Below are 24,183 nucleotides of genomic sequence, written 5' to 3'. Positions count from 1 at the left end.
GTCGTTTTAACCACCGATCTGTAATTTAACATTCCTGAGCGTATTGTTGGTGAGTGAATAATAGGCAAAATAGGTGTTGCTTTCCACGCCAGCAATGAACGGTCGCATTGATTATTGAGTGTTGGTGTGGTATAGAATGCTTTGAGTTTCTGCATGGCCAAATTCAAGAGCAATCACTAGGATCCACAGCATGCTCATCTATCAGGGCAAAGTTCTTTAACCCTAATAAATTTACACATTCATTGAATGACCTTTAAAAATGTGGGTACAAAAACTCACACTCTGCGACTTGAGGTCAAATTTTGCACTATGATTGTTTTATTGAGGTTATTGAGCCATGCCATTGGGATGAGGCCATTGTGGTCCGTAGTGAATACAGGACAGTGATTAAATATAATGGTAGATTAAATAAACCAAGATTTCAAACGCTTATTTCGGTTCATGAGAGCGATAAAACATGGTGTATTAATTTTTGGCATTGATTCGTTGTAGGGTTCACAGGTAGAGTGGAGTTATAGGCATAGTGCTGTAATTTTCTGTCATGGGAGATTATGGTATGAGCGGCATAAAATTGGCTTAGTTGAGTCTGCCAAGCCATTAAAGGTTTCGGTGAATTTAGGTAGAACAACAAAGAACAGTCTTTTGGAGTGCAGTGCATAGTAGAAGTTATAAATTAAATTCCTACATTTTTGTATTTTGACAAGCAAACCAAAAATTAAGCAAGGAAGAGAGCAAGCAAGCAACTGCTTGAAGCAAGCAAGCAAGCAAGCAAGCAATTAAAACAATGAAATCATTACTAAGTGGTAGAGGCAGGTGGTGTGTTGGGGATGCATTGTCCAAAGTACAAAAAAGTCCCAAAAAATCCCAATTTGCAAGTGTTTTATTAAATGCTTAAATTTGGCCCAAAAAGGACCAAATTTTTCTGAAGAATGTTCACTTTTCTCAAATCCCCCCCTCGCAGAAAAGGTTCACTTGTTCAAAATCTGCACCTCAAAAAAATCCTGTGTACAGGGACTACGGGCATGTTTAGGAATAAATGAATATCAACTTAGAAGTTGAACTATTTGGAATATTTTAATAATTATTATCTGGAATAATGCTATTATTTCAAAGTTCGTTTATAAGTTCCTCTTCCTTTTCATGCAGTTAGAATAGATTTTCCCAGTCATACAAGTGATAATTAAAGATGATGGATGATGTTGAGAAATAGTGTGCATGAACAAATTATTATTTCCATATACTGTCACATATTGTATCTTTAACTTTGAAGAAAGAAGCAAAAGGAAATTTGGTTTCATAGTGGAAATTAAGCATGCTGGACTAATTTCCCTTCGTCTTTTCCCTCTGGCCTGCTTTGTGTAAAATAAAAATGCTGCAAAGTGTGACTTTATGATATTAAGATTCACCTCCTTTTGTAGTTTCTGGCTAGCATGGTTTGAGGGTAATTGGAACAGTTTCTTGTACTTTTTCAAAAGTAGGCTAGATGTGAATTTGTGAAATATTCTGTAGGTAAGGCAAAAAAAAAAAAAGAAGATTGTTTGCTTGTCCTCCACAACTTTTTCAGAATTGGGTCGGTCTGGATTTTTAAAAAAATTTTTTTTTTAAAGGTCTTTAATTAGCTTTTACAATAAATAGCCCAAATAGTTGTGAATTGGAATATTTCTCTTCTGTATACCACTTCATTCATATTTTTAAAACAGTTTAGAAGTGTGTAGATAGTAGAAACTGTAATTGTAAAAAAACTTTTCAGGATGTCAAATATGTTGAAAGAAAAAAACACCTTTTTCTGGAATTTCCAAAATTGGGGTCGGTATAAATACAGTAAAACAAAAAAAAATTTTCCAGATTTTACAGATTAGGGTCGGTCGGTGGAGGACAAGCAAAAAATCTTTTTTTTTTGCCTAATAGGAAACAGGCCAAGTTGATGCCTTACATTACAATCTGCATATATAGGTAGTGAACCAAAATTTCAGTTATCTTTTAAATTTGCAGGATTGGCACAAGATTTGAGTGCTCCGTTTTTCAAAAGGTTTTCAAGAGGTTTGTTGTGTGGTCACTGCTTCAACAGTCAAACCATGGCATAAATGAGGTAAAAGCTGGAATTGAATAACAAGTGTTTATAATTTAAACTGAATGGGCATCTTCATTATACTGAATGGTATTCTTCATATGATTGGCTCAATTGAATTGGGGATCGCTTTTCACATTTGGTCGTTAAATGCATACATCTTTTTCTCCTTAAATAATTGTTATTATGTCATGGCTCATAAACTGTTATGGCACCAGAAGCACTACAATAAATGGCCACAATTTTGTTTTGCAAGTCATTATGCCCATTATGTTTTTTTGTATGGAACTTAAATTAATGTGCACTTTTCATTGTGTTTTTCAAATGGGTAGGCCCTACATTGTAAATGTCTATTCTACTGGCCAGGGTTCAATTTACTTTGAAAATTTTAAATTTTCGCAAAAAGATTATTTAGGTGATGTTCTCAATAGCATACATGTTTAAATTGTAAAACTAAAAAAAATAAGTTGAAATTTGTGTAGCACTAGGTTCCGGGGTCACTCACTACTTGCTACGCACCCGTGTCCAAGAAAAAGCCTAAAAGGGTATGTTTTTAACCACACAGCGGCGTCGACGCCTTTTTTTGAAAAAAGGGGTACTTTTTCAGAAGGCATCGCCATTTAGGGGTCCTTTTCAGCCAAATCCTTAGACGTTTAGGGTTAGTAATATTATTGTTTGAGTGAGTTTGCACTAATTTGATAATTTGTTACTTTTGTGCATGATTTCTTTAGTGTCTATTCTATATGTCTGCAACATCAAAAAGACACCTTGGGTATCAAATTAGCTCATTTCCCTGTTTACGCCACTTTGGGTATCAATATAGATATTTCCAAGTTGACGCCATTTAGGGTATGGTTTTTGCATGTGCTACGCCATTTAGGGTAGGATTTTGCATGTGTTTCGCCATTAAGGGGTGCAATTTGGTTATGTGAAAATTTGCCATTAAGGGTGCATTTCAGATGTGTTCGGACGCGGTGGGAGGCACTTTTGTGTGAGAGTGACCCCCCCGGGCACTAGGTTGTTCAAAATGGGGACATTTTGCTCTGTTACACCAGGTAAATAGACTGCTGCTAATACCAGCCCCTATCCAGTTTTAACCCATTTACAGAGATGAAACTTCAGGGAATTTCCTGAATTCAGAAAATAGAGTCTTGTTTAGTAAATAAGGGCCTTCTCTGGTAAGGGAAACAAAAGGAAAACTTGAAAGAAATTCTCAGTGACTGGCTGGGCAGTTTTCTGATTGCCAGCTAGTTTCAGGATTTCAGAGAAATTCAGTTGACTGGGCAGTTCTCTGTATTTCATTCATTTACAAACAAATGCAATGACAATACATACAAACAAACAAACAAACGAAGGTAGGTCTGTCTACTACAGTATTTAGAAATTGTAACAGTAAATACCAAATTGTAGGAATATGGACAGAGTGATGGGCATGACTGCATTTTTATGGGTTAGCATCTTCATAGACAATGGCAATTGGTGGTCTGTAGTTTGCAAAATAAAATTAAATCCTATGGATTATGAACAATAGGGGCTATAGATATCTATTGAATTGAAATCAAATGCTGAAAGGACTTTTGAATTATTGCAGTCTGATCAGAGAATTAAGTTGCCAGGATGAGATAGATTAGCCAATTGGGTAGAAAATATGGAGCTTGTTGTTTGGAATGGACAGGAAAATGATGACAAACAGGGTTCAAATAATGCACCCTATTTTTACCAAAAAATACCAGCCCTTATGAAAAATGTTTGTCAACATGGTCAATGGAAAAAAAGGCATAAGTATAAGATTCCGTCCACATCCTGTGTTTAACCCCAAAAGTCCCCCCATTTTGACCCAAAAGTCCCATTTGTGAGCGTAGAAAGTGAAAAAATTGGGTTTTTTATGCCTTTTGGTCAAAAAAAGGTCCAAATTTTGGAAAAAAAAGTCTACTTGTTCAAAATTTGCCCCCTTCCATAATCCAAAAAGGTCCAAATTAAAAAAAAAAAAGGTCCACTTTTTCAAAATCAGCCCCCCAAATAAATCCTGGTTACAGGCCTGTGGTTAGGGTTTTACAGTTAGGGTTAGGGTTAGTTTGATTGAACTTCAGATGATGACTCTTGTCAACTTGAACTATTTCTCAAACCAGATAATTTTTCCCCCACTGAAAATATTCTCTACTCCCACCTGGCATGCCTAGTCCGACGTGTAGGACCTTTTTTTCTTATTTCCCAGACAATATTCACCTCAGACTATGACCACTATCTCATATCAATGGCGCAAGAAAGATGATCATGAAAGTCCAGTGACCGCGCCGCCCAGCAACGGGCGGCGTGGTCACTGGACTTTCATGCGTCAATCTTTCTTGAGCAATCAGAGCCTGAGCAGTGATAGTTGGTAACTGAGAAAAAAACCAGGTCCTATTCGGTCGGACTAGGCATGCCTGGTCAGATACCCCAATATCTACAGTCAATTACAGACAATAGGCATATACCACAAATCAAACTGACCTCTTTTCCCCAGGAAGGCAGTGTTGTTTTTACAATCACCAATAATATGTCTAGCCTGGAGCAAAAAATACAATAAGATGTTTACAAACATGTGTTTATTTTGTAGGTCAGCCGGTCAAGCTTCCTCTTGAACATGAAGGTCCACAGCTTTGAACAAAACATTTTCTCACATTTTTGCAGACCAGAATATTTGTTTTCAAAACATTATAGATGTCTGAATGGGGTAGTATATTCTTGTGCTAACTTACAAGTGGTCAATTTACTGAGAAATGGTTAACTTTTCAGTGTTATGTTAAGGGGAACAACCCAAAAGTTTGATGAAGCCCTATAAACGAAAGTCCTTTCATTAGAAGGCTAACCCCCTCCCCTCTAACGTAAGTGTCAAATATCGAAAATTCCAACCCGTATTCATTGGGAACAGGGCCGTCGCTATGGTCGATGGGGTTGTGGAGGGGTGCGACATTGCTAGGATATTGATCATGTTTAAGAAACAATAATTCTTTTTCATTTCGGAATATTTTTCTTCATAAAAAATTAGGACTTGCTGGATTTTCAAATAAAAAAGAATCAAAGTGCGGTACAGCTGCTTAAAAAAAATGAACTTACAAGTTGCAGGTTGCGAGTAGCAGAGTACTGCACTCTATAGGCCTATTATTTGAAATCATTTTGAAGCAACCACTGTAAAATGTCAATATCGTACTTCAGAAAATACTAAACATGCTAAAATTTTACAATTATATATTAAATCCTTAAAAAAAGATCAACTTTGACCGATGTTTTATAAACTACTACTTCTTTACAAATGTAATCAGACTTTTGACCCCCTCCCTCCCTAACAGGGCTTTATCGAACTTTTGGGTTGTTCCTAAGAGCAGGTCTGCACTTAGTAATTTTAGGTGCATTGGGCCACAGTGAGACCACAGATATTGGAAAATATCTGTGGTGAGACAAATGAACTTTTCAGAGCTCAAAATGGGAATGTAAAATAAATTTAATAATGGCCAATTTTGACACAATTTTCACACAAATTCATCTTGTGAAAATATTTAAAAACAAGAGAACCCTTTTTCATGTGGTAAAAGTTTTCCTATGAAGATAAAAATGATTTGAAATAATGAATATTTGTTGAACAAATATTCTACGGAGAATATTTGGAGTCTGTATGGCCCTTAATTAAAATCCCTACAGATTTCACTAAAAATGATTGTACTCCAGGCGATTCTCAAAATCAACAAGTGAACAAAGAAGGCCAAAAATCATTATACCTAGTGTCCGGTTCCTAATTACTTAAGCTTAGATTACAAAAGAAACCAAAAAAGGGGTGTTATAAATCCAAGTTCATACATTATTCCACCCTGTATACCACTTGATTGAAGTTGAACATTGAGTAGGTATTGCATGTATTGTTAGCTGGAATCAGAAGTTTCCCTTGTGTGATGTTTTTGTCAGATATTGGTTGTAAGAGCTGATGAAATGAAAGGTTGTTTGAGGTTACTGGACATAACAAGGGCAAATGTCATATTGTGTATACAGCTTAGGCCCTCAAGCTAACATTATTGAAAGGGGATTAGATTTGGTCATTTGAGGCCCACCAGCCAAACACCAACAGAATTGCACTTTGAAGGTGAATAAATAGATAGTCCCAATATTCAAGTTTGACGATTTGTCATGAGATACAACTTGAATTGCAGGGCAAAATGTAGGGACTGCACGCTGTCTTTTGGAATTAGCATTTAGCTCTTCTGGAGCCTTTAAGGAGAGGTGTTTAGAGCATTTACAATAGAATGGAAGGAGAAAATGGTCAACTAAGGAGAGCTGAAAATCACTCTCCTATATCAGATTTAAGGAGAGCAGTAGAGAGCAATATTCATCAATTTGGACATTTAGGGGAAGCTATGGAAAATCAAATTGGGTACTTTTCTTAAAACTGCTCATTTAGTTGCAGACATCTGCTATGCTAGTTGTATTCCTTGCATCATTTCCTTTCTGAAAAATTAATGTAGGCCTATACTTTTCTGTACTTATCATCATTACTTGTTATGGTAAAATACAAGGCAATATCTAAAATTTTCCACTTTGAGTGATCCTCCTGCAGGACAGCATTATTCCCAACATTTCTTATGTATTTCTTTGTCTAAAGCTGAATTTCCCTCCAGAACACAACATTTCCTGGCAAGGAGCTTCCCAAATTCCCTATTTTTTACAGGCCTGATTGCTCAAGTCACATTTTACAGAACTAATCATGTACCATTTGTCTTTCATCTGGATAATTTTCACCTAAAATCAATGAAACTAAAAATAACATTTGTTTTTAGCTCCTATTGTATTCATCAAATGCTTTTATCTTTCTTTGTTACTACATGTGTAAGAATCGTGGGCAGACACTTCCAGTTTTTATTTATTTAAAGGGAACAAAAAGAAATCAAACATTTTATTTGCCATGTTACGCTTTCATTCCATCTGGGTTGATCAATTACATTGCAAGGTCTGCATAAAGGCCATTTACAGATGAACACAATGGGGTCTGAAATGTTTGAATTCATTTCAAACATAAAGTCAGAATTACCATTGTCACTCACATACACAAGCAATAACCTTTTACTAATTATTAAGTCATGAACTTGCCATCACAAAACTTTCATGGTTCTGACACATAAAATAAAGGATATGTTGAAAAAATATGAAGAAAGACCGTGTTTGGCTGTCATTTGGTGAGTACATGTATTTTCTACAATAGACCAAAATGCCATTATCCGGTGGTATGTAAAAATTATCTTCTCAAATCTCAATCCCTCTGTTCTGTTTTGAAACAAATATTTTTGGAACAACTTACATATCAAGTTGATTTAAATTAAAATCTAGTCAACTGGACTGGACTAGATTTTAATTTAAATCAACTTGATATTTTATATACCTGGATGACTGAGAATATACACAAATATAACAACTTACATAATTATTTATGCCCATGTGCATGTTCTTTGAAAGCATAAAATCACTTTATATTAATACAATACTTGTTATGAAGCTTAGTGAAAAAGGACTCCTTACGAAAATTTTCTTTTCAAAAAGACGGGAGGGATGGGTTGGGTGGGATCAGGAGCAACTTGCCCCATTCACTGCTTTATCATTTTATTTTCACTCAAGGGTGGTATTTCAAGTGCACCCAGGACTTAATTAATCCTAATGCTAAGTGTTTTTATGACATTCGGAAAGGAAAGAAGGAACGAAAAAAGAGAGAAGATACACAAAGAAGTTGTATGTTACTGTCAGGATTCGAACCCCATCACAGGTGTTTCGCTGGTCCCGCCAACTACACCATGCGTGATTTAGGGTGATTGCATCATTGCATCACATACTATGCTTTATATGCAGGTGGTTTGGCTTTGTAAGGTTTTGTAAGATTTTACCAGCGGGGGTTCTATTTCCAGGGTCTATGGTTAGGGTGAAGGTGCTTGTCTTTTAGTGAAATATAATGGTAAAATTGTTGCCGTTTTTCATTTTGGAGCATCCCTGCTGCAACAAATTCTGTCATCTGATCATATCTGCTGGTGTGGATTGGGTAATTTGCTATGTCTAGAACTAAGTGTCAACACTGCAAATGGTGTGTTTGTACAGAAATCACAACCACAGCCTGATTTTCTTATTCATCTATTGTTGGGCTTTTACTAAACATATAATATCATGTTTGATGTGTGCATTTAGTCAAGTTGACTTAAATGACCAGTTGGCTATAGTAACGCAAAATTGACTGCAATATGTTTGTGAAAGACCCTAATGATCCGTACCAAGGGGGTAGGGGTGATGGCGTAGCCGCGAGTGGCTTATTTAACCTCGTCTCTGAATCAAAAAATTGATTTTACAGTATTGTTCAGGGGCAAGAGTAGGACTCTAACTTAGCCTCCGAAACGTAGGGGTTCAGGTAGAAGGTTGAACAGAGTTCTACCACATCGTTGTTGGGCAGGAAAAACCTCCTATGTGTCATTGGCCCCTGAACATGTTTAAAGCAAAACCTCCTATGTAACCTGTTGGCAGTTTTGTTTTAAACATGTTCAGGGGCCACAAGCACATAAGAGGTTTTTCCTGCCCAACGACGACATGGAAATGTGCATTTTGGGAGTCTATGAGGTCAAAATTGAGACCCATATTTTTACCTTTTACCCAGTTTCAAATTTGCCGCCTTTGGGCCCCATGGACCAGATCCTGTCACAATTTGGATTTCTTGCCTAAGATTGATATTACATCTTTTAATAGAAAACAGACGTGATAGAGCCTACAACATAAGTTATATTGAAATAAGGCCAAAAAAATTGTTATGTTGCCCTCAGTAGGTAAAATGGAAAAGTGGGGTCGGTCGGTCGGTCGATCGATTTTTTCAAACCTTCAGTTTTTAAAAATCCCCACTAAATATTAAATATAGACCCCTAACATGCCTAATGCTTGTCAATTTTGACTACTGGATACGTGTTAGATATCAATTTAAGACTAGTCTTTCAATAAAATATTAATTTGAAGTGAAAAACATATTTCTTGAACATATCTGTAAAATCATCATTTAAAAAAGCCAAAAAAACCTGTGACCCTGATTTCATGACTTTAGAATCGGTTGCTGAAGGCATGCACAACAATTTGTTTTTGCCTAATGCTAAATTTGAGGGTTTTTTATATTGAATATTCATTCATTTTCCACATGTCAAAACTAATTTTTGGTGGCTTATTGACCCAGAAATGCCCGGGCAGAAATGATGCTATCTTGCTACATTCCCTCCTCCTGCCTTCAAATGAGGGCAACTCCAGTGCAGAATCTGCAGACACAAGTTTCCAGCAGCGTTTGAGTTGTGAAAACACACAGTTTCCCACCCTGTGGTCTGCACGTTTGTTTTGGCTGTTCCATTTAGGTTTGTAAAACAAAATATTGTTATTATTCATCTGCTTCACTTGATTTTAGGCCTTGCTTGTGTACATAAATGCACTTGTATGAAAAAGAACAGACCATACTGTGAGTCGGGGGTACTCAAGTTTGGTTTTGGTAGGGACGTGCGCTGAGAATTTGAAAGTGGACCCATAAATATACCAATTTTTCAAGAAATTTAGACCCATTGATATACCAAAATTCACAATTTTCGGCCGAATTTAACCCAAATTGTCTCAATCTTTACAAATTTTCCCAAAATTTTGGGAAAGTTTTGAAAATTTTGGCTAGATTAAGTAAAAATTGGGCTATTTTCCGAAAAAATTGAGAAAATTTTGAAAAAAGGACCCATTCATATACCAAAATAGGCTTTGAAAAAGGGGTCATTGATATACCAAAAGGCTGAAAATGCTACCCATATTTGCGGCACATCCCCGTATGGCCATTTGTACTGAGTAGTACCCCCGGACTCTTTTAAATGGAATTTTGGGGATCTGGTAAAAAAATTAGGAGAGGAGGGTACCTTACAACATACATGTGTAGATCAGTTAGATACATGCATTGTATAGGAGGGCACTAACCACTTACACAGACTTCAGTTTTAAAGCAACTGACCTGTTTCCTAGCATAGATATGTCCCTTTTTACTCTGGCCTACCAAAGCCAATGTCATCTGCCCAGTTGCAGTTCACAGGTCAGGTGATATTGGTTTTCAAAAAGGACCTATCTAGTGCGATCTTGCAAGGAGGTGGAGGAAATTTATCATGAGTAGGATCTTAATATTCACTTGGTTTCAAAAAGCAAAATATTTCTGCCTGCAAAATGATATCTTAGTGGATAGATAGAAGAAAAATATCAAGGATGTGAAATATTAATTTAGAAAATCTTCTAATGGACTGTAGAAATAAATTTCTACAGTCCATGATCTTCTATCTACATGTATGAGGCATACATGTATGCTTCAAACCATGGCATTTACAATGTTATTGTCAGCCTTCCCTGCCTGGTAGCAATGTTCATAATGATGGACACATAACAAATTGCTAAAAGTGTAGTTGAACTTTATAGCATCATATATATGTCATCAAGTGTTGTCAATCTATTTCATGTTCAGGGTCACTGTAGAATGTTATTAGTGTCATTGATTGCTTTCAAAGAATTTTAAGTAGGCAATATTTCTTTACCAAGTTCAATGCCCATCACAGGCCATCCATAGACCCTAATGTCTAGGGTCTATGGGACATCATACATTTATGAGCAGCCAGAAAAGTCTCATCTCCAGTGGTGATAGTTCAATAACCATGATAACCTCCATTCATTCAGCAATAGAGATGAACTTGGTGTAGATTATTAATCCACACTAGGATCCACTACATAGTACATGTTCATCTATCAGGGCACAGTTCTTAACCCCAATACATTTGTACATTCATTGAATAACCTTTGAAAATTTGGGTACAAAACCCATTGGCTTAGGAAGATTTTCAACATGATGGGGGGGGGGGGCTGAAACTTGACAACATTTTGGTGGGCCACCCTGGGGGTACCCAAGGAAACCCCCTCCCATTTTCCCATGTATATAAGACCAACCAGTTGCAAAACAGTAGTGTTTACTGATGAGCTAGGTTCTTCAACCGTTTGATGAAAAAAGTGGACTTTTAAATATGATGATAAGTAGGCCCTATAGGCCTAATTTATCAATTTGTGGAGCAATGTTGCAAACTTGTCGCTGTGATCAAGTGTTCCTTTAAACATGCAGTGGGTCTACAATCATGATTGAACAGCAGAGCCAGACCATATCTATGCCAAGTCAAATATCTAGCCCTGTAGGCCTAGACCAGATTTGAACTTTTGATTTTTGTGAATGATAAATCTCTATTACAGGTTGTCAGGAAACTTCGGATTTATTTCATAAAACTGGTTCATAATAGGCCATGTAGATGTCTGTGCTTTGATTTATGTTGTGTGGGGATGGGTAAAAGATGAGTTTAAGACCCATTCAGTGATCACAGCGAAAGTGTAAAAAAAATCAAATTGTTTATAAATTGCTTAAAAGTGAATGATAAGTCATTCAAATTGTCATTTGGTATTTTTTAAATGAAAAATTTGGCAAAAAAACCCCAAAAAACAAAGAAAATGGCAGTATTGATGAAGTTGAAGCCCCATTCAAATACATGTAGCTAATTTATAATACTGTCAGTATCTAAATTCATGTAAATTGCTTATTTTGGTCTTAGCACATTTATGACAATGACAAAGGTACCAAAATCTGAATTTTGATGATTTTTATGATCGTCCGGATGAGCAAATCACTGAATGGGCCTTTAATCAAAGGAATAAGAATTTGAATTGGTGAAAAAAAAATATTTCAGACACCCCCTGTCTCCAGCTGAGGCCACTGTTTGGAAAGGTTCACACACTGGCATTTCAGATTAAAAAAGGAAACATCATTGAATTTCAGGCTCAAAGGAGCATTTCATGAGATCAACAGCCTCAATCTGTTATTCAAACAAAATTACATCAAAGTGACCAATGGAGCATTGCATAACTCACAAAAGCAAAATCAGAATCAGCTGAATTTTGGGAATAAGCTATTTTTGTGGCTATATACTGAAACATAGGCCTACCTTAAAAAATGATGCTAGAATCATGAAATACTTAAAGAAGTTTGAAACTCAATATATAGATGCAGTGACAGACATATAGCGAAATGATGCATGGCAGAAATTGATTATGAAAAATATACTAAAAATTTGGAAAATTGGGCCAAGTTTTATAGAACCGATTGTTTCCCAGCACCCCTCTCATAAATATTTTCTAGCTATGCTGTTGTTTAAAAAAACATTAAAATTAAATGTAACACATCACATATTTATATGAAGTACACTGTCGTGTACAGAACTTTTACCTGCCCAATTCATGCAATATTTCAGATATTCAAAGCTAAAAATCGAGAAATTGATAGACAACAAAAAAGTGTGAACATAAATAATTCAGAGAACATCTTTGTGCTTTCAAGAGCTGCAACATTTCAATGTATCCCAGTATTGGATTAAAACCAATGTTCTGTGGTGTAGATTACCAAAAGACAAAATGTGTTCAAGAGGAACTGTGGTGACAGCTTAAAAGCCTCGATGACAATTGCTAGTATTTTAACCAGTAAAGGTCCCTCTATTATTGGGCAATTTACTTCACAGCGATGTAAAAGTGTTACTCGGGGTTTATTCTCATCATCAAATTATCTTATTTCAATTTAGTCTACATTGTAAGCAGGTGGAACACATTTGTTGGTAATTTGGTATAAATTTGGTTGAAAATGAATGTAAACGTAGATGTTATAAAATTTGCTCAAGGGATAAGTTGGTTGTCATGGTAATGGCTTGATGGACTACATCCAACTCAGCAGGAGATCATTGTGACCTTATGAGGTCATCTGTGGTGTCCATACAGTGACAAAATATGATTTTACAAGATAGCTCATATTCACAGAGACGAGACAAAGGAGACTTGCAGGTTCCCCCCTAGAATTATTAAATTATATTTACATTTTGTGGGATCGGAGTTCACCTTGATCATGAAGATGTGCTTGGTGTATCATATGGCAAGTATAAAGGTTACATATGTAGGCCCAAAATATCAGCAATAAAAACATGGGGGGGGGGGCACATACCATATGGGTATGTTCCCCCTCAAATACCCACCTTTTTGGATTTTTTGATGTAACCCGGGCAAAAACATATCCAATATTCATAGACAGGACCATGGTCCTGATCCCTGAGTCCTGATACCCAATCTGATCCCTCACTGTAGTCAAACCCAGGCGTGATAGATGGTGATGAAAAGAACCAGACCCATTACCCAGATTTTTTTTTTTTTTTTGCGTGGATGCGGAGTTCTAAAAAGTAGACCTTTTTTTCAAAAAAAAAAATGCATTTGAGTATATTTTTTGCCCCTTTTTTGACTTTTTGAACACCTTCTCACCAAAAAGTGGACCTATTGTCAATTTGTCTCCCACCTTTGGACCATTTTATTGGAATAAATAGCAACAAGTGGACCTTTTTGTGTGGATTTTGTGTACGGTACTATGCACTGTATGAAACTGATTTTGAGATATGGTATAATGGTAAAAAGAAAGTTTTTAATTAATTTCTTTGGTATTTTGAAGTTTTCCATGCAGTGTCGAAATGGTAATTGAATATATGTATGTATTGCTCAAGAATAACAGGGTCCACAACATGCTCATCTATCAGGGCACAGTTCTTTAACCCCAATACATTTGCACATTCATTGAATAACCTTTAAAAATTTTAGTACAAAAACTCATACTTTGCAGTTTGAGGTCAAATTATGCACTATGATTGTTTACTTATTTCTAGGGTCTATGTTTTATTGAACTACACCATTGGGATGATGCTATTGTGGTCCATAGTGAGATTCAGTGAACCAAAATGCAATCATGGGGTTCCCCAAATACAAAATGGTCTTTTTTAGATGAATGAAAGTTGATGAGTTGAGTGGTTATCCTGATTGATGCCATCACATAGCGTTCACAATCTTATTGTTTTAGAAGGCAGTTATGTTTTCGTCACTTGCTAATTTTCCTGTGGGGATTTTGTATTTCACACTCTACCCCCTAATTCAATCAATAATACAATCTTATGCCAAGGTACTGTGTCTGCAGATATGGGGTGCAATTGGGTTTCCAATTGAGGAGAATTTCATAATTTTTCTCAGGTATGCTCCCTGCAGAATTGGAAGTAGTTGGTCTTGGGAGCTGATGGCATGAATAGGACATTTATATTTGTAAACATTTAAACATGTAGATTATTTTCAAAAAAATCTATTTGTGACCTTTTTTTGGGACACCCGGTATATAAGTTTATATCTGTCGACTGCAAATCATGACCCTTTTTTTTATTTCAATATAAACAAAGTAAAAAACAAACAAGTGAATAAATTGATTTTTGATAATTTAGACATGACTTAAGTCCAATTCAGGCTCCACATCGCAGCGCAATGCGATTTTGCAATGCTTTTAAAACATCGCAGCATCACGCGATTATGGTGCGATGCTGCAATGTTTTAAAAAGCATGTGGGGTCTGCATATCCTTTTATGGTCATTCTACTGACCTTGATTTTCCAGCAGCCAATCACAAACTTGCACGACCGCGATATTGCAGTGCGATGCGAAGAAGTTGAACAAAGTTCAACTGTCATCCCGAACAAAATTTCCACCAGCTTGTAAAAACCTGGCTCAGATTTCAGTTTTTATAGCATCGCATCGCACTGCGATGTGGAGTCTGAATCGGACTTAATGTGTTCAAATTGTTTAACCCTAACCCAACTAGGACTCACTAAAGCTCACTATTAAAAACGCTCTGCGTGCATGCATTCCACGGGACTTGATGACGCAATCAGACCAAGTCATATATACCCAGGGAATCGTTGGCCAGGCCAACATCACCTGTGTAGCTACATGCTGGGGATCTTCTGCGTGGCATGTGAGGGGTCCCAGGTTCGAATCCCGGGGGTGCCAAGTGACTTTCTTCTTCGTTCCTTCTTTCCCTTCCGATAGCTGAAAAACCACGGGTAGGGTTAGGGTTAATGCGCGCATGTGGGAGCTTCAGAAACCTGTAAATTAATGTGGCCTTTTATATCTCAAGATTAATGATTAACCAGACATACTATAGCAGTATTAACACTTGTGCCATGGCACAAACCTGAACCAAGTAAACTTGAACCCATCTGTGTGCAGTCATTACTCTTAAATGATAATGGAGGATATCTTGGATGTAGATGTCTTATTAAATACTGGTTAATCATTGAAATGGACATATGCTACTGGCCTAGCTGATTTATTTAAGTATCGCCTGAAGTTAAAGTAGCCAAATTATATTGTCCATTTAGATATTGGACTGAGATTTGACAATTATTAGGGAGCAAAATTTGACATAGCTGTATTGTTTGGTTTAGAGTATACAAATAATGCAAATTTGTTTTTATTTCCCCACCTAGTGTTACAAATTAGTAGGAGTTCACACACCAGGATATATGAATGCCAATTTCCATAATGAGAAATTCACTTGCATGCAATCATGGACTGTAGACCTCAGTCCATGATGCAATATTGCTCTGTGTTACATCCCCTGCCCCCCGGCCCTGCCCTTTCCACCCTCACATAATCACCAACCATTTGCAGGCCTTGTCTTTAAAAATATCCAGGAGTGCTACAAATTGCACTCCTCAAGACATTTAGGAGTGCTGTAGGAGTGCTAAAAATCACACCCCTCAACACATTAACACAATTTTTCAATCACACTCCTAGGGTCATTTAAGGAGAGCAGAGGGGTTCGATCGCAATCAAAAAAAAAAAAAGATATTAAAGGCCTGCATTTGGTGGGTCTAGGATTGAGAAAAAAATGTTCTTAGAAACTTGGCCTGGTAACATTTATCAATGAGAGGCTTGGTTTTAAAAGTACTCAAAAGTGGTATATTGTGCCCGATTTCACAGATTTGTTAGGGGTTGGAACCCTCTGCACTATCAACTTGGACATGTTGGACCCTGAGCCTCCAGGTTCAAATTGGGGACCTTTCTGTTTTTGTTATACAACCTTGTAATGTATTGTAGTGGAAAAATAAACTGATTTCAGTATACCAATGCAGGTTGCATGCACATGTTTGTGTATTCATTAGAGTGTTTGTATTATTTCCTGTCCCTTGTCATCACTCTACCAACTGATCATATTGTGAACTAGATAACACTGCATGCTGTACAGACTGGTAGCAGACACTTTGCCAAACATTTTCAGCCCAAATGGTGGGTCAAATCATCCAAAAAACCTCCCAATTTTTCTCGTAACCATTAGTTTCTATCGGGGTACAGAAAATGATCAAAAATTGCGGAGGTTAATGTTGAAAAGTTGCTTAATTTTTTTCTTAACCATTTATATAGGACAGGAAATGATCGAAAGTAGCAGCGAAAATCTTCAAAAGTCGCCCAATTGGGCTGCAAAATCGTAGATGAAGTAACCCGGACTCGGTAATGAGCTTCAATCTATTTATATTAGGAGTCTGTCTCAACTTAAATCTACCAAAATGTCACTCAGTTATCATGTGTCACTATTCTGTCAATTATAGATGGAGCAAAATATTTGGGTATGGGAAGAGATGACATTCCAACAAAGGGCATAGGCTGGGGGGGCTTGGGGGCTCAGCCCCTTAATAATTTTGGTGCAGGAGTTGGAATACATTTAAGCCCCCCCTAAATCCTAGGTGAAGTTAAACAATTGTAATAAAATAGAGGGAAAATGGGTGTTTGTGACCTATATTTTGCAAAATTTTCTGACTCCAAGGGCCAGGGGGAAACTGCCCTCAGGCACCCCCAGCCAGGGTGGCCTGCCAAATTTTTGATTTAGTTTTCATCCCCCAGGTTGAAAATCAAGCCATTGACATGATTGAAGGGCTTAGTGTGACTCTTTGGGCATTAAAAAAAAAATGTTATATAAAGAACTTTCATATACGGTACCAGAGAACTTCATGGACTCATATTTTTGTATACATATGTATGATAGAGTAGGATAAATTTATCATTTTGTCTGAAGATTTAGTGGAATTTTTTTGTGGTACATTAATTTTCACACCTTTCACACTCTTTTTAGTTTACACAAAAATTAAAACAATAAAATTGTTTATTTAATGTGTAGAAAATGTGAAAATAATTCGCAAAATCAAAAAAAGCAAACCAACACTTGAAACTGAAATTGTTATTGCATGGGCGAAGAATTGACCCTGTGAAAATGGCCACTCTTACAGCAGCTTGACATTTAATATTATTAAAAAGGTTTTGTACAGTGTTCAATCCATCACTGATTAAGCCAGGATGCGATTATTTTCAGCTAATCGTTAACTAAAAGTAAATTTACACATTCTCTATACGAAGCCTAATTTTATGATAAAGAACTGTGATCAGTTTCATGTCACGAAATACTGAAATAAATCATAGAAATTTGCTTTATTTTTTTTCACTAAACATAAAAAAAAAAAAAAAAGGTTTGATTTCCCTTTCCCGACCGACCCAAAAAATAAAAAAATCACAGTCGCTTTTTTTTCCTTCAAAGTGGAAATGTAGCTTTTTAAACATTTTGATGCAGTTCTCAGCACTAAAATATTGGTGAAATTTAGATCTTAAAAGGTGTAGACCTAATTTATTCACCTAGATAGATGTCAAGGAATGCTGTAAAACAAACATTGATCCACCGCTGCACACGACACAGGCAAAATGAGAGCTGGATGTAGGCCTATACCGGGGAATTCCCTACCGGGATGTATTGTAAAACGTTAAATGCTGCGGAGTGACTTTTTATGCTTTATTCTGCAACATAAATTCCACCAAAGCTTTGCTATAAAAAAGTATCAGAACAATAGTTGGAACAATTTTCACAAATTCAGTTTGTTCCAGTGGGATTTTTAGCATTTTTTGGGGGAAAAATGATCTACCAACTCAAATAAATTTTGAGCTGAACCAAAGGGTGAACAGACCTTTTTTTGCCTTACAGCAGGGTATTTATTACAAGAGAAAATTGAGAAGTTTTGTGAGGTAAACAAACAAACAAACAAACAAACGAGATACAAGTTTTGTTTATCTGTTCAAATATTTTGGGTATAAATTGGGTATGACCTTGCAAATGAAGTTGTAGCAAAAAAATCTACACCATTAACACATGTACTGGCCTCCAAGGCCTGATCCAAGCATGAAGCTTTTGAATAGGGATGCTCAGAACATGAAGCTACATGTATACTAGGCCCGGGGGGATCACTCACATAAATGGTCTGTACGCATGCGTGACCAAAAAAACAAGGAAAAGGGGGCGTTTTTTTTAGACAAGGTAAGTTACGCGAGTGACGATTTAGGGTCTAAAAACACTGATTTTCAAGAATAAGGGTAGTTTTCTGAAGCTGAACAACTTGTTTAGGGTACCTTTTCAAATTTTTGGTAAATTACGAGTCCAAAAAGGTACATTTTTTCATTTTACTAGCCAAAAAACTCATTTGGGGGTAAATTTTATATTAAATTACCTTATTAAGGGCCTAAATTTGCTGGTAGGGTAAAACTCGTTTAGGGGGTGTTTAAAGAAAATTTGGTCACGCATGCATACACTATCATACTTGAGTGGCCCCCGGGATACTAGGAGTCTCCAGTAACTCCAGTCTCTCAGATATGCCCAAAAGTTAAAGGTGACCATGGTCGACTGCATGCCATATGTATGAAAATGAGTTTAATATGAGAATATCAGTTTTTTGCCCCCTGGTTGAACATGAAAAGTTCATGTTGCAAATCAGACTGGTAACATTTCCAAAACACCTGCAGAGGATATGACAAAAACAAGACTTATTGCCCACAGGTGCGTTATGGGTTGTAATATTTGCTTATAAATCATCAAAAACACATGAAATTTAACCAAATGAAAAATGAATGTTCTTTGGTAGAAGTCATGTTCACATTTTGTGTTAACACCTGGCATAAACTTACACTAACGTCAAACAAAATTCCACAAATATTTTCCCTACTCCTACTGCATGTCCACACCTAGCCTACTACTAGCACTACACCGCGCCGACCAGTTCCACTACACCGGGAGCAACAACTGGGGGGGGGGGTCAAGAGTTCTCCCCTGCTTAAGTTCCAACCCAAAAAGGTCAAACTTACACCAGGTGCCAGGCGAAGCAGCGTTCACATTGCAGCCTATGCCTGGCGGAGATTACACCCAGCTTGCTACTCCTGACTTTTGTCAGGAGTAAATCGTCAGATGTACGCCCCGGGATGTACGCCTGGCGGAACTTCCACTGACCATCGTTCACACTGCCACTACTCCTGGCAGCGCCTACCGCAATTCCTAGCAACTTGCGCCGACCAAGTTCCGCCGGGCGTATGTCTGACAATGTGAACACAGCTTTTGATAGGGTTCCATATTTGACCTCATAAATGGTTGGCATTTAGAATATGATTGATGATGTTGGTTTATTTTTGTGAAATGCAGCTGATTACTGTAAGTTCATTGGGGTTATGTTTGTCTGGATCCAAATTGGAATAGTGTGATCTTTGTGGAAGATCTCTTCTGTACTTTTAATACCCCCAGGTTGATTCAGATGCACATGTAGGGATAAAAATAGACTGCTTTGCAATCCCTTTTTGATAAACAATTCACCCCACCTATACCCAGTGGTGGCACCAGGAATAGGGCATTGAGATAGCCCTACTATAGGGTCTTTTAAACACACTAGGATATCCGAGAACCGCTAAAACCCGCCAATATCTGTGAACCCACTAACCGCTCCACCGAAAAAAAAAAAAAAAAAATTCTGGGAATTAGCAGTCACTGGGTTTAGCAGGTCTCTGGATATAGCCAGGTTTTATGATATAGCATGGTTTTGGATCACCACAGTCAAAAGGCCCTATACTAGTAGGGCTACATTGAGGGGCAAAGTGAATTTCAGGGGGGGCAAAATCAACAAATTTTGTGCAAAAAAGTGGAAATATTTGGGGGTAAGACCACACTTATGTGTACAGGCCTGTATTTTACAACAACAAAAAAACACTTTTGAAACATCTATTCTTAGTTTATATAGGTTTGGCTTTCGAACAAGCTAAGAATAATAGGCCTACATATGTCACAAGTTTTTTGTAAATCTTGGTTTTAAAAAACCTAAACATTCAATTATGCATAGGTTTTCTTAGTGCCTACATTTTAAAATGCCCTAAAATGCACATTAAAATATCACTAAATGAATACAATTTGTTTTTTTCATTTCAGACGTGCAATCATCAAGAATCAAGACATCCTACCAGAAACACCTATGTCACAAATATTCTATGACGACTTCTGGGGTACTCCACTTACGCATAGCGGCAGCCACAAATCATACCGCCCTCTATGCGTTCTAACATTCCGACTCAACTACGCACTTGGAGAGCTAGACCCATTCGGCTACCATCTCCTCAATATCTTACTGCATAGTTTAGCAACAGCACTTGTAACATACACAGCAAAGATTCTTTTCAAACAAACTTTCCCAACAGTACTTGCAGGTCTCCTGTTCGCTTCCCATCCTATCCACACGGAAGCCGTAGCAGGCGTAGTCGGACGGGCGGACGTGGGTGCTTGTGTGCTTTACCTGTCGTCATTTTTGTGTTATATAAACTACTGCAAGTACAGAGATGATGATGCAATAGACAGTTTTGAAAGTAACTCCAAATTTCATATATGTGTGCCAAAATGGATGTTTTATTGACTAGTTGTTTGATGACAACTTCGAGCATGCTTACTAAAGAACAGGGAATTACAGTACTGGCGATAAATGTGACCTTTGACACTTTTGTTCAACATCATCTCAGATTGATGGATATATTTAAAATCTATAAGGTGAGTTGAAGAAAAGGCAGCAAATGAGGAGATAGATTGTATCGAATATTACGTCATCCGCCCATATCACATGTATCGTGTTCAGCAGATGTCCACCAAGATGGTGACAGATGCTATAACAGAACGAGGCTTGCTTGTTGCTACGCGTATTCGATACGGTCTATACTCTGTTTCAATTTGAGTTTGATAGTGATGTGGGTGCAAACTGCGTAATTTGCTGGTGGTATTATCAAATCATGCATGTTAACCTAGTCCCGCAGAGTGTGTACAGTCACCTGCATACAAGGGCAGATTGTTGGTATGCTTGCCATGCAACCTGCTAATGGACTTGGCCATACTACCTCACTACCAAACTTGAGGTGAAACAAAGTCAACTATAGTGTCTAGTTTAATCACTGGAAAACAACAACGATGCAAAACTAACTTGAATCTGTATACATTGTAGGGCCCAAGGCATGCTCATAACTTTAGGCTGTGCTGCTCAATCGACAATATCCATGATAGCTCCCCATTTCACCCCTGGATAAGAGAGGCAATTTGGGTAAAGCACCAGCTTGACTAAGTGCACAACATGATGGCTTCCGAACTCGCCATCCTCCGATTGCGAGGCAGATCACTTACCGCTGCACCACCAAACCCCTAAGTAATGAAAGTGACACTTTTAAAAATGGCTTTTAAAAGAAGGCTTGAAATCATGAGCATGATGAGTGGATTGATAAAGACATTAAGACAATGACAATTTCATTTTGCAAATCCATCAAAGTTATTCTTTTAACATGTTTAAAGCAGGCTTCAAAATAAGCCAACATTTTTCCAGGCATTCCAAGTCTTTCTTATGAGGTTGATAGGCCATTAGGCATGTGTGTATATAAAAAAGTTAAGGACCTACAAGAAATCCAGGGCCCCTTGCATATAATTTGACCCAAGACGTGCATCATTCCGAAGGCCTGTTCCAAAGGTTGCTTTATGATTGAATGGATAAACTGGAATATAGACTGATGAGATGGGGAAAGAAGGAAGTTTCATATGTTATTTACCTTTAGCTGAACCTTTGTGGGAATATTACAGAGAAAAAAATGGTTTCCAAGTTACAAGGGTAGAAATATAAATGAATAAAAGAAAAGTATTGTACCCCTACGGATATTAAACCTATTGTCATACAGGTAACTCGGCAAACTGTGTTTTGACAACTGTGGCTTATCGCCCAAATCAGGAATGGAATAAATCTTGTGTGTCTCTTTAGCATAAAATCGATGCAGAAAAACTGTCGTACGTGGCTGATAAAATCTGCATGCATATTCAGTGTGTTTTGGTAATACCACTGGCATTCTGAAAAGTACAGAGTATTTGTATTACTTGATGCTATCAATGTACTTTTGCCACAGAAAGCCAGAATTGGTGTTGGCATTAATGCTCTGCATGCTAGCCATAAGCTTCAACATAAAAAGTCCAAGTTTTGAGAGATTTTCTCAAAATATCAAGAGCTATCTAAAGAACCACTGAACCAATCTCATTTTAATGCATTTTTCATGTTGATTCCAAATATGGTAATGAAAATTTACAATTCTGAAATTTTTAAAATTTAAAAAAAACTTGTCGTCTGCAGTCGACACCCACGTGGAGAGAGTTAAGTAGGCACGGATCGGCCATTGTAAAGCTTAAAACTTAAACAGGTCGTCAGTGGTTGTCAACTTGTGTGCAATGTTCATGGTAATACATATATATTGATGAAGTTTTGACATTTGAGCAGTCGTCATGTACCAGCACTTTAACCTGGACACTACTGGTCATCTAACAGCATTTCTGATTGGTTGATAACTTGAAATACTCATTTCAATTGCTAATTATGACTAGGCTTTGAATTATTTATGGTCAAACTTGCATTTGCAGATGATCTTATTATTCCCTCATTGATTGGTTCAAAATTGGACACAATATTCATTTTGGCCAATCAGCAGGTAGTTCTCATAAGGTTAAAAATAAATTTTGTGTTTGCGTCAAAATGGTCCGTATTTGTGACAGAAAAATCTAGGTTTGCGTAACATTCACTAGGATCCACAACATGTTCATCTATCAGGGCACAGTTCTTTAACCCCAATACATTTGTACATTCATTGAATGACCTTAAAATTTTTATGGGTGTTTAATTGAGGTTATTGAACTATGCAATTGGGATGAGGCCATTGTGGTCCATAGTGATATACTCTTAGTGCATCCAACATGCATGTCTCAACCATGTCCTACAAAGCAAGTATCAAAATTTGAATTCCAGTACTTCAATCTAATTTGATTGCAGATACGTTTGTGTACCCATGTGTAGGGCCTGGGTGTAGGGGCGATGTAACCAGGGATAACATGGCTAAGGTGATCTGTAGCAAATGCAAATGCACACTCTTCATGGATTGTTTCATGGGTTATTCATTCTGAATGTAGCCAACCGTTTCCCAGTCACGTGTAGCCAGCTCGAAAACTCTACCTTAACTCTCTCCACGCGGGTGTCGACTGCAGACGACAAGTTTCAAATTTTATTTGAATTTTTCAAAAATTTCAGAATTGTAAATTTTCATGATCATATTTGAAATCAGCATGAAAAATACATTCAAATGAGTACAAACAAGCCTAGTATTGGTTCAGTGGTTCTTAAGATAGCTCTTGATATTTTGAGAAAATTTCTCAAAACTTGGTCCTTTTATGTTGAAGCTTATGACTAGCACGCAGAACATTAATATGCTTTGTTGGTATCTTTTTGATACACTAAGGTGCCTTTCTGACAGTGCTCAATCGTAGGTGGCATACCAATTTGTCAAGAAAACATTCCATTCTTATTTTAATCCGCAACAAATATTATGCCCAAAATTTTACTTGCAGGAGGAATTATTGTTATGTTTTGAGTTTGTTTAATTTACTTTTAATTGGCGCTATATTGAATACATTTTAAGTCTGAGGTAATTCATAACGGTAGTAGACTAGAAGTTTCAGTTTTATGCCAGGGTTTTATGGAATATGGAATATACTTTACATTCATGCAGGAATGTTTTAAAGAATCAAAAAATAAACGTTTTTTTTTTGTTAATTCTTTGGGTGGTTTTGGATTTATTATTCTTTATCCAACCCACATCAAATGGTATGATAATAGATGTAATTTTTTAAGTTAAATTTGTTTATTAGGATCATATTTTATCAAATTAATTATCCTTACCGGTACTCAATTTTGAAGTATTTAGGCCTAATTCTTAAAGGAAAATTTCCAAATTTTTTTTGTAATTTACTTTTTTCAGCGGTGTAAATTTTGA

General features: G+C 36.9%; 1 protein-coding gene across 1 annotated transcript in view; it reads left to right on the top strand.

The window, feature by feature from the left end:
- Positions 1-24,183, top strand: part of LOC140165808 (protein O-mannosyl-transferase TMTC2-like) — an 89,673-nt gene that overhangs the window by 7,156 nt on the left and 58,334 nt on the right. The window contains 2 exon segments of the mRNA XM_072189130.1: positions 20,282-20,736; positions 20,739-20,890. Coding sequence (XP_072045231.1) covers positions 20,282-20,736; positions 20,739-20,890 — 607 coding nt within the window.

The sequence above is a fragment of the Amphiura filiformis genome, chromosome 12, assembly GCF_039555335.1.
Source record: "Amphiura filiformis chromosome 12, Afil_fr2py, whole genome shotgun sequence".
Taxonomy (NCBI): Eukaryota; Metazoa; Echinodermata; class Ophiuroidea; order Amphilepidida; family Amphiuridae; genus Amphiura; species Amphiura filiformis.
This window is presented reverse-complemented; position numbering and strand designations above follow the sequence as displayed.